The sequence below is a fragment of the Symphalangus syndactylus genome, chromosome 10, assembly GCF_028878055.3.
Source record: "Symphalangus syndactylus isolate Jambi chromosome 10, NHGRI_mSymSyn1-v2.1_pri, whole genome shotgun sequence".
In the NCBI taxonomy this organism is placed as follows: Eukaryota; Metazoa; Chordata; class Mammalia; order Primates; family Hylobatidae; genus Symphalangus; species Symphalangus syndactylus.
The window spans coordinates 21,042,240-21,055,393 of NC_072432.2; the positions used below are offsets into that span (position 1 = coordinate 21,042,240).

At 38.7% G+C, this 13,154-nt stretch overlaps 1 protein-coding gene across 2 annotated transcripts in view; it reads right to left on the reverse strand.

Annotated features, from left to right (window-relative positions):
• ITGA8 (integrin subunit alpha 8) overlaps nucleotides 1–13,154 on the reverse strand; it is a 196,554-nt gene that overhangs the window by 119,302 nt on the left and 64,098 nt on the right. For both annotated transcript variants that reach the window (XM_055296660.2, XM_055296659.2), the window contains 2 exons: nucleotides 6,421–6,626; nucleotides 3,708–3,899 (listed from right to left, as the gene is read on the reverse strand). In XM_055296660.2, the coding sequence (XP_055152635.1) occupies nucleotides 3,708–3,899; nucleotides 6,421–6,626 (398 nt within the window). The remainder of the gene's footprint in view (nucleotides 1–3,707; nucleotides 3,900–6,420; nucleotides 6,627–13,154) is intronic.

Below are 13,154 nucleotides of genomic sequence, written 5' to 3' on the forward strand. Positions count from 1 at the left end.
CCACATTGGGGTATGTGTGCCACCCAGGGTCATTTTGGGGTATGTTGACGTTAACGCTCTCAGGTGTATTTACTTCATAATTTGAAAGGCAAAGTGCTTTTGATTTGAAACAGCAGGACCCCAGGGTGAAAGAAATTGTTTATCTTTTTAAGTTCTAAAAAGCACTGGTTTGGAAAATCACAAAACAAGTCATGGAGGCCTAGAACATAGCATTTATCGACTGAACTATAGGGTTTAGAAAGCCTGCCACCCAACTACCTTTAGGGGAAAGAGGGCTTTTGTTACTTCCCAGGCAAAACATCACAAGACTGCAGCTCGATCAGGGGCTGGAGCAATGAGATGCCTGGTTGGAAATTGGCAACAGCTAAGGAAAATCTAGGTAGATAAGCCTGAGGGCAATCACAGGAACCTGAATACCCAACCTGTGCATGTCTCAGTCCTAGCAGTGGCTCAGAAGCATTTGCTAAAAGGGGACTGAAAGAGGCTAACAGAGGACGAAGAGGGCCCAGGACACAGGGAACTTTTGAGCAGAGGTCACTACACAGACAATGGAATGAGCCACAGAAGCTTGAGCAATGCCCCAAAGACCACAAGGGACTGAGCTACCCTTTAGTCCAAAGCCAATAATAGCAGATGATGGATGTGAACCAGATATCTCTTCCCAATCGCTGGACAACAGGTAAACTCCTTTCTATTCCATTCGTTGGGAGGGTGGCTGCACAGGGCGGAGAAAAAGAGTCTTATTTTTGAGATGGAGTCTTGCTCTGTTGCCCAGGCTGGAGTGCAGTGGCATGATATCGGCTCACTGCAACCTCCGCCTCCTGGGTTCAAGCAGTTGTCCTGCCTCAGCTGCCTGCGTAGCTGGGACTACAGGTGCATGCCACCACGGCTGGCTAAGGGGTCTTGAATCTGAATAAATACTTACTTAAATAAGACTAAGTCTAAACCTAGAAGTGATTGCAAGATTATCATTTTCTACCATGGTGGAAATGGAGGCTTTGAAAGCTAAATGGAATTCATTTCTAGAAAAATGCAGAAAGTTACATGCCTGATTACTGAATTTTGCCTGCAGCTTTCAATCAACTGTAATAAGAGAATCTAGTCACCTGCCTATAAGGCAGTTTCTTCTCTGTGGGTCCTAGGATCTTGCTATGAAGTTAAAAAGGCTTCTCTGAATGGCATTCTTTTTGCTGGAGGATGAGGATCAGGGAAAAATGTTATAGAATCATGAATCACAAGACATCCATATTCCTATTTGAGAGACAGAACTGGGGCTAGAACCCAGGTCTACTAAGATGCATGGATGAACTCTGAAAGCCTCAAGACTGTCTTGAGGCATAAATTCAACCAAGCAGCATTGATGGGCCTGCCTTAGTAAAGAATATTTACTTCAGAGACAAGACGCACTGTACTGACATGTCTGATTATTATAATTTGCATCAGACTCAGCAAAGTTGTTGACTAGCACACGGCCTCAAGTGCATATTTCTGATTAAGGGAAGAAAAAGACATTATTAAGAGGTAATCGGCTGGGCGTGGTGGCTCACGCCTGTAATTCCAGCACTTTGGGAGGCTGAGGTGGGCAGATCACGAGGTCAAGAGATTGAGACCATCTTGGCCAACATGGTAAAACCCCATCTCTACTAAAACTACAAAAATGAGCTGAGCGTGGTGGTGCTTGCCTGTAGTGCCAGCTACTTGGGAGGCTGAGGCAGGAGGACTGCTTGAACCCAGGAGGGTGGAGGTTGCAATGAGCCCAGATCGTGCCACTGCACTCCAGCCTGAGGACAGAGCGAGACTCCGTCTCAGAAAAAAAAGGAAAAGAAAAAAAGAGGTAATCAATTACTAACATTGCACAGGCTTTAGCTTCCTTTTCCTTTCCTGCTGCTTTTAAATTTTTTTCTCCCTGAAGGGAGTATTCCTGGGGAGAAAAGTTGACTCATGCCACTCTCCTTCCTGGCTCTCATTTGGGACATGTTTAGCCGTCCAAGGAAGTCGAAGGGCTGCCTATGTGATGGATACATCCCCTATTTACGTTGCCTCATCGAAGGCACAGCCTTTCTGTCAATTTCCCTGGTACTAAGGGTGGGAAGGAAACCTATGACTACCATAAGAGCAGTAACTTTCTAATTGTTTACCTAAAATGCAACCCAGGAGTTGAATTGCATTAATCACCCTGACACTTTTGGGGTAGGAATTACATAAGGGACCTAGATTTTTGAATCATTTTAAATTTGGATATATTATGTATACAAACCTCCCTCCAGTAATAACAACTAACCACCATTGATTAGCATAATGTAACCTAAAAAAATAAATTTAACTAGATGTTCTTGAAATTGCCACAGGTAGGAAGCATTAGTTTACAATATAATACCAAACCCACTTTGAGCCCACTATGATGTCTCCATCAGTGTCATAAAAGGTTTATGGCAAATTTATAAGAATATGTTGCGGTATCCTTTTTGTCTAACCCCAGAGGAGAGAAGAAAGCCAAGGCCTGAAATTAATGATGTATATTTAGGCAGTCAGCTTACTGGATGCTGCCCCAAACCAAAAAATAGCTCTACATATGGAAAATTCCCAATTAGGGGAGGGGCTGGTGGAAAGAGACAAGGTTTTCATAAGTAGTTGAATCTGTCATTTAACTATTAATGACTTCTAAGTACTTATTGAAACCATTTTAAACATAAAAGTGAAAATCAAACCATAAAACCAAGAAGTCTGATGTTCTCTGCTAAAAAACCTGGACAGTGAAATAATCTTTTAAGACAAATCAATATCTTCATATAGCATGCAGAAAACATAAATTATCTGTGCCTCATGGCTTTCCATGTGCCTTCAATATGAATTAGATAAATCAAGAATAGTTTGTGGTTCCTATCATGAACCAGTTCTTTTTTTCTCTACTTTAAAATGTTCAATCTATCTTTGGAAAACCACAAAATATGGCTGGAAGAGATACATATATTATATTTTTTGAGACACAGTCTCACTCTGTCGCCCAGGCTGGAGTGTGGTGGCGCGATCTCGGCTCACTGCAACCTTCACCCCCTCCCTGGGTTCAAGTGATTCTCGTGTCTCAGCCTCTCGATAACTGGGACTACAGGCATGCACCACCATGCCCAGCTAATTTTTGTATTATTAGTAGAGATGGGGTTTAATCATGTTGGCCAGGCTGGTCTCAAACTCCTGACCTCAGCTGATCCACCCACCTTGGCCTCCTAAATACTGAGATTACAGGCATGAGCTACCATGACGGGCCAAGCTGGAAAATATTTATGCTTTAAAAACATGAGCTTCATGACATAAATGTTGAGGTTCATACTATAATAGGAGCTATGAGCTCAAATGGGTTAAAATAATTTGCTCCAGAAAGGATGGAAGCTGTCTGTCAGTGCAAGCTGCGGTATTGAGTTTCAAATGAAAACTTGGGTTGTGAAGTTGACAAGTTTTATGTACAATGCAGATTTTTAAGCCATTTTGCATTTCTATCATTGTCTCTTGACAGGAGAAGGAAATGTGTGTTTGTCTTTCTTCAAATTCTCATGAAAGTCGCTCTGGAATCATACATTAAAAAAGCCTGTGGCACACTTAAGCTTCAGCCTCATCTGTAGAAGAAAACTGCCTTTGCATGATGCATTTTCCAGAAAACGGACTCTTTTCAGGACGTAGACTGTCACGTGGGAAAAGAAAGAAAACCTTACCTGGGTAATCATTCTTGTCTATGTCTGAATCTCCTCTTAAAGTAAAGCCAAATCCAGAAGGGACAGCGTGTGAGGCCCACACTCCTTGCAGAACTTGGGAAGGCTTGGTGTTTAAGCCATCTTTGTTCCCATTATAAATGAGCACTTTGCCTCTTTGATCCTTGCCTGCAAAAGGCACGCCGATGGCAATGTCTAAAAGCAGACATAAAACATATTTTATGTGTATATGTACTTAATTCTTCATTTATTCATTTTAGAGATGGGACCTCACTCTGTCACCCAAGCTGGAGTAGAGTGGTGGGATCATGGCTCACTGCAGCCCCACACTCCTGGACTCAAGTGATCCTCCTGCGTCAACTTCCCTAGGAGCCGGGACTACAGGTGCACACCACCATGTCTGGCTAATATATATATAATATATATATTATTTTATTTTTTGAGCAATGGGTCCTTGCTTTGTTGCCCAGGATGGTCTGGAATTCCTGGCCTCAAGTGATCACCCCACCTCAGCCTCCTGAAGTGTTGGGATTAAAGGCATGAGCCACTGTGCTTGGCCATAGAGACATTTCTTTTTTAAGTACTGAAGAATGGCTCAGAAATAGAGTTTAGTATACTCAAAGAGCAGTATCAAAACTCTAAAGGGCTTATAATGTTTTCCATGAAAATTCTGTAGTACTACTGCAATGACAATTATTTGTTGCCTTTTATCCATCCAACAAATATTTATTAAGAGCCTCCAGGGCCTGGCACGGTGGCTCATACCTGTAATGCCAGCACTTTGGGAGGCCGAGGCGGGCGGATCGTGAGGTCAGGAGATCGAGACCATCCTGCTAACACGGTAAAACCTGTCTCTACTAAAAATGCAAAAAATTAGCCCTGCGTAGTGGCGGGTGCCTGTAGTCCCAGCTACTCGGAAGGCTGAGGCAGAGAATTGCTTGAACCTGGGAGGTGGAGGTTGCGGTGAGCAGTGAGTTGAGATCGTGCCACTGCACTCTAGCCTGGGTGACAGACTCTGTCTCAAAAAAAAAAAAAAGATGATCTAAAAACTCAGATTTTTGTAGAAAATAAAGATATTGTCCTGTGTCAGGTGAAAAGGAAGACTTTCGACACTTTCTTAACTTTCTCTAAGTCAGTGCCTTGACTCCCATCCCCTTGTTTACTCTCAATGAATTTGACATTATTTTACCTACTTTGTATACTCAGGACACCAAAGCTCAGAGAACCTAGGACCTCCCTTTATGTCATGTAGAATGCTTCTATCTTTTAAAAATACTATTAAAAGTTTGAGAGAAAAGACAAATGGAAGAAAATATGATTTTAAAAGACAACTCCATAGATAATTTAGCACTGTTTATTTTACTTGGGTGATCAGGAATAGAGCAGCTTTACAGAGCAGCAAGTCACTTAAAGGTAAGCTTGCCTTTAAAAAATTTCCCTGGAACCACAAGCTTTTTACATGTAGTTTGTTTTATGGTACTTTAAAATTTACTAACCATATGTTGCTGAGAACTTTTTTCAAAGAATGCATAAGAGTACAGTAACATTTGCCAGATATACTAATGAATACTAATCTGATGTGAATACTTCCAAGGCTACTTTGTTACAGCAAGTTCCTGTTACTTCCTTGAGTTCAATCAAGAAATTCACTATACTCGGTTCTTAACTTAAAGATCCTGAAAATGTATGCAAACTTTTGTGTGAAGGTGTGTTTTTCTGAGGAGAGGGTACTTGGAGGGGTTTCATAAATTCTGACCTAAAGAACTACAAGCCTAAGCTACGAGTTTAATGCTGCTTTGTTGCAAATATTGAAACTAATGTGAAGCTTACATACCAATTAAAATTCATCATAACCTATATATAACCCATGTAGGCTAATCAGAAGTCAGGATACTTGCTAATATATCAACATGTATTTATTTGTCTTGACATATGGAAGGTTTCCTAGTTATCTTTAAGTCACCAAATCCAAACATCAATTTTAAAAATAATTCCTGCCTGTACTGAGAGCTATTACAGGATAGCCAACATCAAATGTGAGAAAATTGCTTGGATGTCAGAGCAATGACTATTTTTGTATTAACTTTGGCTTTAAAGTTTTAATTCTTAAAACTGAATAAGAAATATTTCTGCAAGTAAACAGCACTTATAAGCAGAGAAGGCTAAAGTCGAACATTTGAGATGTTATTTTGAAGTTTGCAGAAACCTAAATGTACTTATTTTTAGTGTAACCTGGAGTACCTGTGGCCTTCCAATGTCTCTTAAAATTCATTTAGAGGTTTTCAAAATGCAGTAACACCCTCAGACCATTACCTGGAGCTCTGAAGACTGAGCTCTGAGGTCGTATGGTTTTGACATTGCATAATGAGGTTTTTCTGATGTTTCTGATAACTGAATGTGTCTTCTACAATGAGACGAATTATACTAAATTTAGGATTGAAACAAATTATATTACAGATTTTTCCCTCTGTGTTGCATTGTAATCTTGTGAGATTTGAAATAAAAATTTTCAGAAAGGTGAGAAAGGAAATTTCCATGTAATATTTATATTAGTCAAAATGTATAAACGTAAAGCTGGCTTGAGATATGTGATAGTTTATTAAAGATCAGTAATAATAAGTGTACCCACACACGCCATGCTGAATAAAACAGGCATGGTCTCCTTTATGCAGTGGTGATGACACATAAATGACTTCCACGCTTTGGTTTAAATTACCATTGTATCCATCTTGGTTCAGGTCTCCTAAGTGCGCCATAGCACTACCGAATCTGCCAAATGTCTCGGTGCCAGTGAGGATCTGGGGGTCTCTGAAGAGGAGAGAGCTCACTTGCAAATACAGGTAGATTTGCCCTACTTCTCTGGGGTTGCTCTCAAATTCACGTTCCATAAAGAGAGGTGCCCCAACCAGGACATCATCCAGTCTGTAAGGAACAAAGAAAGCAGCTCAGCGCGCTGGCAGAGAGGAGAGTCACTTTGGGTTATTTGTAATCAACTAGACTAGTAAATTTCCATTGGTATTTTTCCTTTTCTGAGGGTTATTTTACAATCATCAGATTGCTTTCGCTGCTTTGTTATGTCTATGGAATCGAATGCTGTAAGAAAATAAGAGTTGTTAAATTATCACACTGAACGTTTTAGCTATGCTAAAAATGTCTACTTTAAGAAAACCACAGATATTTCACCATTTTCAGCTTTTTAGTGCATTTCCAGAAACTGTACTTGCACAAAGAAAACGTATCGAGAAAGAACAAAATAGCTTTTTGTAAAAATAGATTAAAGTTTGTCTGCAATTAATATAACTATACATTTAAATTATTCAGTTTTTATGCAGTAATGTTGAAAATCAATTTTGTCCTTCCCTTTCCTTTTGTTAGCTCAATTTAAATAAAACAGAGATTAGAGAGGTGTATCAAGCTGGCTAGAAAGGTAGCAAACAACTTTTCAGCCCAAATAAAAATTTAAATTCTTTGGATACATAGATTATAGCAAAAAACTAATATGTAATTTTTTAAGGTTAAAAAATTTTCAAGAGATATTCAAGCAAATTATTTAGAGAGAAAGATATAACCTCCTGGAGAAAAAATTAAAAAGTGGTTATGCGTGTTTCCTTCACAGAGCCAGATGGGCAGGAAGAGGACTAGAACGGGAAACTTCACTATAAGCCTTCTAAGTGATTTGATTTTTTAAAAACATAGAATGTATAATTTCTATTTTAAAATTTTACAAGTCACACCAACCAAAAAACAAAATATATATATATATATATAATTTGATCTAAATTAATGGCCTCTACTAAAGTTTGTCTGCAGATACAGTGCCTTGGCAGATGCAAAATCTCAAGAGTGACCTGAGGCAGGAACATATATTTGCATTTGACTGTAATGCCTATGTAGATTAGGTAATATGCTGAAGTTTGCCAAGCAAACTGATTAAAATATTAATATAATTTAGTTATAATCATGTATATGAATATAACAATATATTCAGGTATATGAATATAACAATATATTCAGGTATATGAATATAACAATATATTCAGGTATATGAATATAACAATATATAAATACATTCATGTGTGAATGTATAAAATTATATAAATTGAGTATATCATAAATATAAAGGTCAAGAAACAATACTATATTAATATACAATATATTAATATCTACAAAATTAAGATATATCAATAACAGTAATAACATAAAATCAATAAGTATAAATTACAAATATATATTAACAGATTCCATATCAAGTGGCTCATATACATTTTTGATATAGTTTATATCAAAAGTCAGGGATGAGGTGGGAACGGTTACTGAGAACAAGAAACTTTCTTCAAGATCTGAACAGTCTACATGACACTCCAACATCACTCTAACCTACCCTCTCTCCAATTTCTGGCCTGCCTTGTGGTATATATCTATTATCTTCAGTCTGAATCAACAGGCATCCTGTGTATTTCTTATGTTTGAGGTACTTTGATAAGTGGATTTAATGCAATGATGACTATTAGGTCAACCAATTCATTCCCTAATAACTTACAAATGAGGTTAAGTGACTACCCATATTACTATAAACAAGGCAGATTGGGAAAAATATGAGACAATGAAATTAATGCTGGGTGTCCTGGACCAGGGAGAGACTGAGGGAACTAAGGAAGGTTCCATGGAGGAGATGGCGTTAGACCTGGGTGGGATCCTGAGGTGGGCTCTCTAGGTGCAGGTGTTGTGAACCAAACCAAGTGTCCCCGAGTAGAGTGAGGGTAGAGTGAGTGTCTAGACATGCATGGTGCTAGGGGCATTCCAACAAATTTAATTGTAAAAGTAAAATGTACAAAGAATTCTTAAAAATTAACCCCATGAAGAAAAAATATGTAAGAATAACATACATCATTATTATATATTATATACTATACATTGTTACAATCAATATTATGTGTACATGATATACAATAAGAAAATAAGCCAATTAAAAATTGGGCAAGGCCAGGCGCAGTGGCTCATGCCTGTGATCCCAGCACTTTGGGAGGCCGAGGTGGTCAGATCATGAGGTCAGGAGTTCGAGACCAGCCTGGCCAATATGGTGAAACTCCCATCTCTACTAAAAATACAAAAATTAGCTGGGCATGGTGTTGCATGCCTGTAGTCCCAGCTACTCTGGAGGCTGAGGCAGGAGAATCACTTGAACTCAGGAGGCAGAGGTTGCAGTGAGCCGAGATCACACCACTGGATGGCAGAGTGAGACTGTCTCAAAAAAAAAAAAAAAAAAAATTGAGCAAAAGATTTGAATGGACATCTCATCAAAAAAGATAGATGGCAAGCAAGCTTATGAGAAGACCCTCAATATAATATGTCATTAGGAATTGCTAATTAAAACCACAATAAGATATCACTACACATCTCTTAGAATGGCTAAAATCCAAAATGCTGATGGCTCCAAACATTGGCAAGGATGTAGAACAACTCTAATTAATTGCTAATGGGAATACAAAATGATACAGCCATTTTGGAAGACAGTCTAGCAGTTTCTTACAATGCTAAACATAGGCTTACCACACAATCACAAAATTACACTCCTTGGCAGTTACTCAAATGCATTTAAAACAGATATACATACAAAACTATGCACAAAAATGTGCATAGAATAATTGCCCAAACTTGGAAGCAACCAAGATACTCTTCAATAGGTGACTGGATAAGCAAATCGTGGTACATCATACAATGTAATCGTATTCAGCAATGAAAAGAAATGAGCTATCAAGCCATCAAAAGACACGGAGGAACCTCAAATGTACATTGCTCAGTTAAAGAAGCCTATCTGAAAAGGCTACCTGATGTATGATTCCAACTGCATGACACTCTGGAAAAGACACAACTATGAAGGCAGCAAAAAAAATCACACACCTGGGTTCATGTTTTAGGCAACCCAACAGTGTGCGTAAGTTACTATGCTTTTAATGTGTCCCTCAAATTTCATGTATTGGACACTTAATCTTCAGATGCATATATTAATGGCATTTGGAGGTGAAACTTTTAGTAGGTAATTAGGATTAGATAAGGCCATCAAGGTGGAGCCCCAAAATGGGACTCGTGGATTTGTAAGAAGAGGAATGGAATACAGAGCTGGAATGTTCTTGCCTCCCACGACATGTGATGCCTGGCACCACCTCAGGACTTTGCAGAGGGTCCCCACCAGCAAGAAAGCCCTCACCAGATGTGTCCCCTTGACCTTGGACTTCTGGCCTCCAGAAGTGTAAGAAATACATTTCTTTTCTTTATAAATCATCCAGTCTCAGGTATTCAGTTATAGCAACAAAAAACAGGCTAAGCCATGTATTGCTTTAACATAGAAACTTTTCTGTTTCTTTTTTTTTTCCCAGTAGTACACTTTGCGTGCTAATGCTCATGACTAATATTCAGAATTTAGTTATTTATTAAGAGAATACAGATTAGTGGACTATATAGTAAATATCAAATCAACCTAATTGTTTGATAGGCAAGAACTAAATCACTTCAATTACATTACAGCAATTAATTTACAACCTCTTTATGGTTTAATTTTTTAGAGTTTTCTACTAATTGAATCATAATGATATATCCTGTATGAATGAACATACTTGGACTAAATCTAGCAGAAAAATATAGCTCCCTAAGCTGTTTCCTTTCAATTGGATTTTTCTGTAAATTATTCTCAAGTTAACCACTAAGAATCTGTTTAAATTTGGCTCCTTTTGGTCCTGCAGAGGTTAGAAACAATGGTAGCGTGGAAATATCTAATGGATTAAATTGTAATTCAGTGAATTTCTGAAGTAGTATAACTACTATAAGGCTCAAAAGCCATAAGAAAAAAAAGACGTATTCGCTTGTTGGGGCACGAGATGAAAAATACCATCTCCATTTGTTGTTAACAAGTTTGTTCAGAAATTCCTAACAAAGCTTACATTGACAGAGTTTGTAGTACTGGAAGTCTTAAGGAAACTGAAGATAATTTCCCCAGCTTGTTTATATTTTCAAAACTGTCACAGGCTTGACAGTATTAACCATCAACCAGCATGCACGCAACAGTTAAGTCTAAATGTTTGCAGTCCACTCGATCATAGTGGGAGATTTTTCTTCATAGAAAAATATCAGGGAAAATTTCCACCAGTTAACTTATCTGGTCACTTATTGATGCTGTCTTTTTTTTTTTTTTTTTTTTTTCGTGATGTTGAGATTTTGGAGCTCTTTTAGGGACCTTGTTTTTGTTGCCTAGTTTTCAAAGAATATATGTTTTCCAACAATGTCCACTAGATAGCCTTGTGCACAAATGTGCTTAACTACCTCCAGCTTGAGGAAAGGAGAGTCTGGTTCAAGCCCATAAATGTGTGTGCAGGGAAGTTCTCACTTCTGAACCATGAGCAATGACCTAGCCAAGTGATTTTTTAAACCCTATGAAATCTATTATATATGTCATCATTGTTGTAATTTCAGACTTCACTTGAGTTGTCTATCTGGCATCTTTGGCCAATCTCAATTACTTCCAGAGCATAGTTATATATAATAGGACCTTGAATTTGCATAGCATCTAAGTAATTAAAAACAGCAAATGATATACTGAGAATCTGTGGGCACTTCACCTTTATGAACAGCATTAGTAAATTAATGGAAATATCCTTCAACGCAGTCTAAAGAATTCAGAAAATACTACGTAGTAAAAAAATAGTGTGCATAGCAATTTTTAAGAACTTCAAGAAAGAAGAAATTATTACATTATAACAGTTCTGTGTTTGTTAGTACCATGTTGTTTTGATCAACAGGAAGCCAATGAGGTCCTTTTCCCACAATTTTTTTTCTTTAACATGGCAAAAAAAAAAGTACTATAAACACTGTCACAAAAGTTTGCTATAGACTAGAATGCGCATGTTTCCAGGAAGGACGGTGCCCTGCGGGGCATAAGGCGAAACTTGGGCAAAGTCCTGAGGATTCAAAACAGGAGTGGCCCGTGGAAGAGAACACGTGGAGTGAATCCGTATAGCACGGGAAGAGCCCCTGGTGCTTGTTGTGTGGCCGTCAGTGGGAAGAATTGTGTCTGTGCGTATCTGAAAGGCCACAGTGGGGTTTTTCTTTTTTTTCCTGATGAGATTTTGGAGCTTTTTTAGAAACCTTGTTTTTGTAAGCATTATGAAAACTGGATGGCCTGCTACGTCTGGCCTTCAAGTTCTTTAGCTATTTTCTTTCCAAATGACTTACAATTACAGTCCACCTACATTGGAAATCTTGAATGACAGTCCTAATAGCCACTTTATTTTTAAAACTTAGATAACTGAAGATGAAGGCAGTTAATTTTTAAATTAACTGCTTTCAGGATAAGATTGGCATTCAACTATAACTTCGAAATACATGCAAAGTGCAAACACTGCAATCTCCCTCCACTGCTATTGCTCATACAGAGTCATTTCATTGCCCTCCAAGCCACTGTCCTGCCTCCCCTGGTGCATGGTAGTAGGGTTCCAGAAGGCTCTCTGACCATCTAGAGCTGGTAGACAGAGCACAGCTGATAACAACGAAGCCTGAGCTGGTACTGCTCACCTGGAATCCCCATGGCTCACAGGACGTTGTAGCCTTCTTGGAAATGGACTTGTTCTAGTCCATGGCAGAGTTTGTGTGGCACTGTGTGTGGCAGTTTAGAGTAAATGCAGTGACCTGAACACCTTCATGATCCAGCTCCCCATGGTTCAGGCTCCATAGCTCTCTGCTGGTTCTTGAATATGCCTGGAGCTCCCGCCTCAGGGAATATGCACTTTTCGCTCTTCCACGGGGAACACTCCTTCCTCCCTCCCTCTTAGATCACCATGGCTGGTCCTTACCTCCCTTAGGTGTTTCCTTAGCTGGAATCTTAATCCTGAGACCTTCATGATCTACCCAATTGGGGATTGTATCCCTTCAAATACTCCCTATCTCTCCTCTCTATTTTAACAAGTTTAATTAATAGACTTTATTTTTTAGAGCAGTTTTAGATTGTTTAGATTCAAAGCAAATTTGAGCAGAAAGTACAGAGTTCTCCCATTACCCTCTCCCTAACCTGCAACCTCCCACACCATCACATCAGAGGGGCACATTCATTCCAATCAACAAGCCTACATTCATATGTCATTATCAACCAAAGGCCATGGTTTACATTGAATTCACTCTTGGTATCAAATCTTCTATGGGTTTTAACAAATATATAAGGACACATATCCACTATTACTGTATCATACAGAGTCATTTCACTGCCCTAAAAATCCTGTTCTTCACCTGTTCATAACTCCCTCCATCAGAACCCCTGGGAAACACTGCCTTGTTCCTGATGCCATAGTGTTGCCTCTTCCAGAATGTCATAGAGTTGGAATCATATAGAATGTAGATCTTTCAGACTGGCATCTTTCACTTAGCAATATGCAGTTAAAGTTCCTTTGTGTGTTTTCTTTTTAT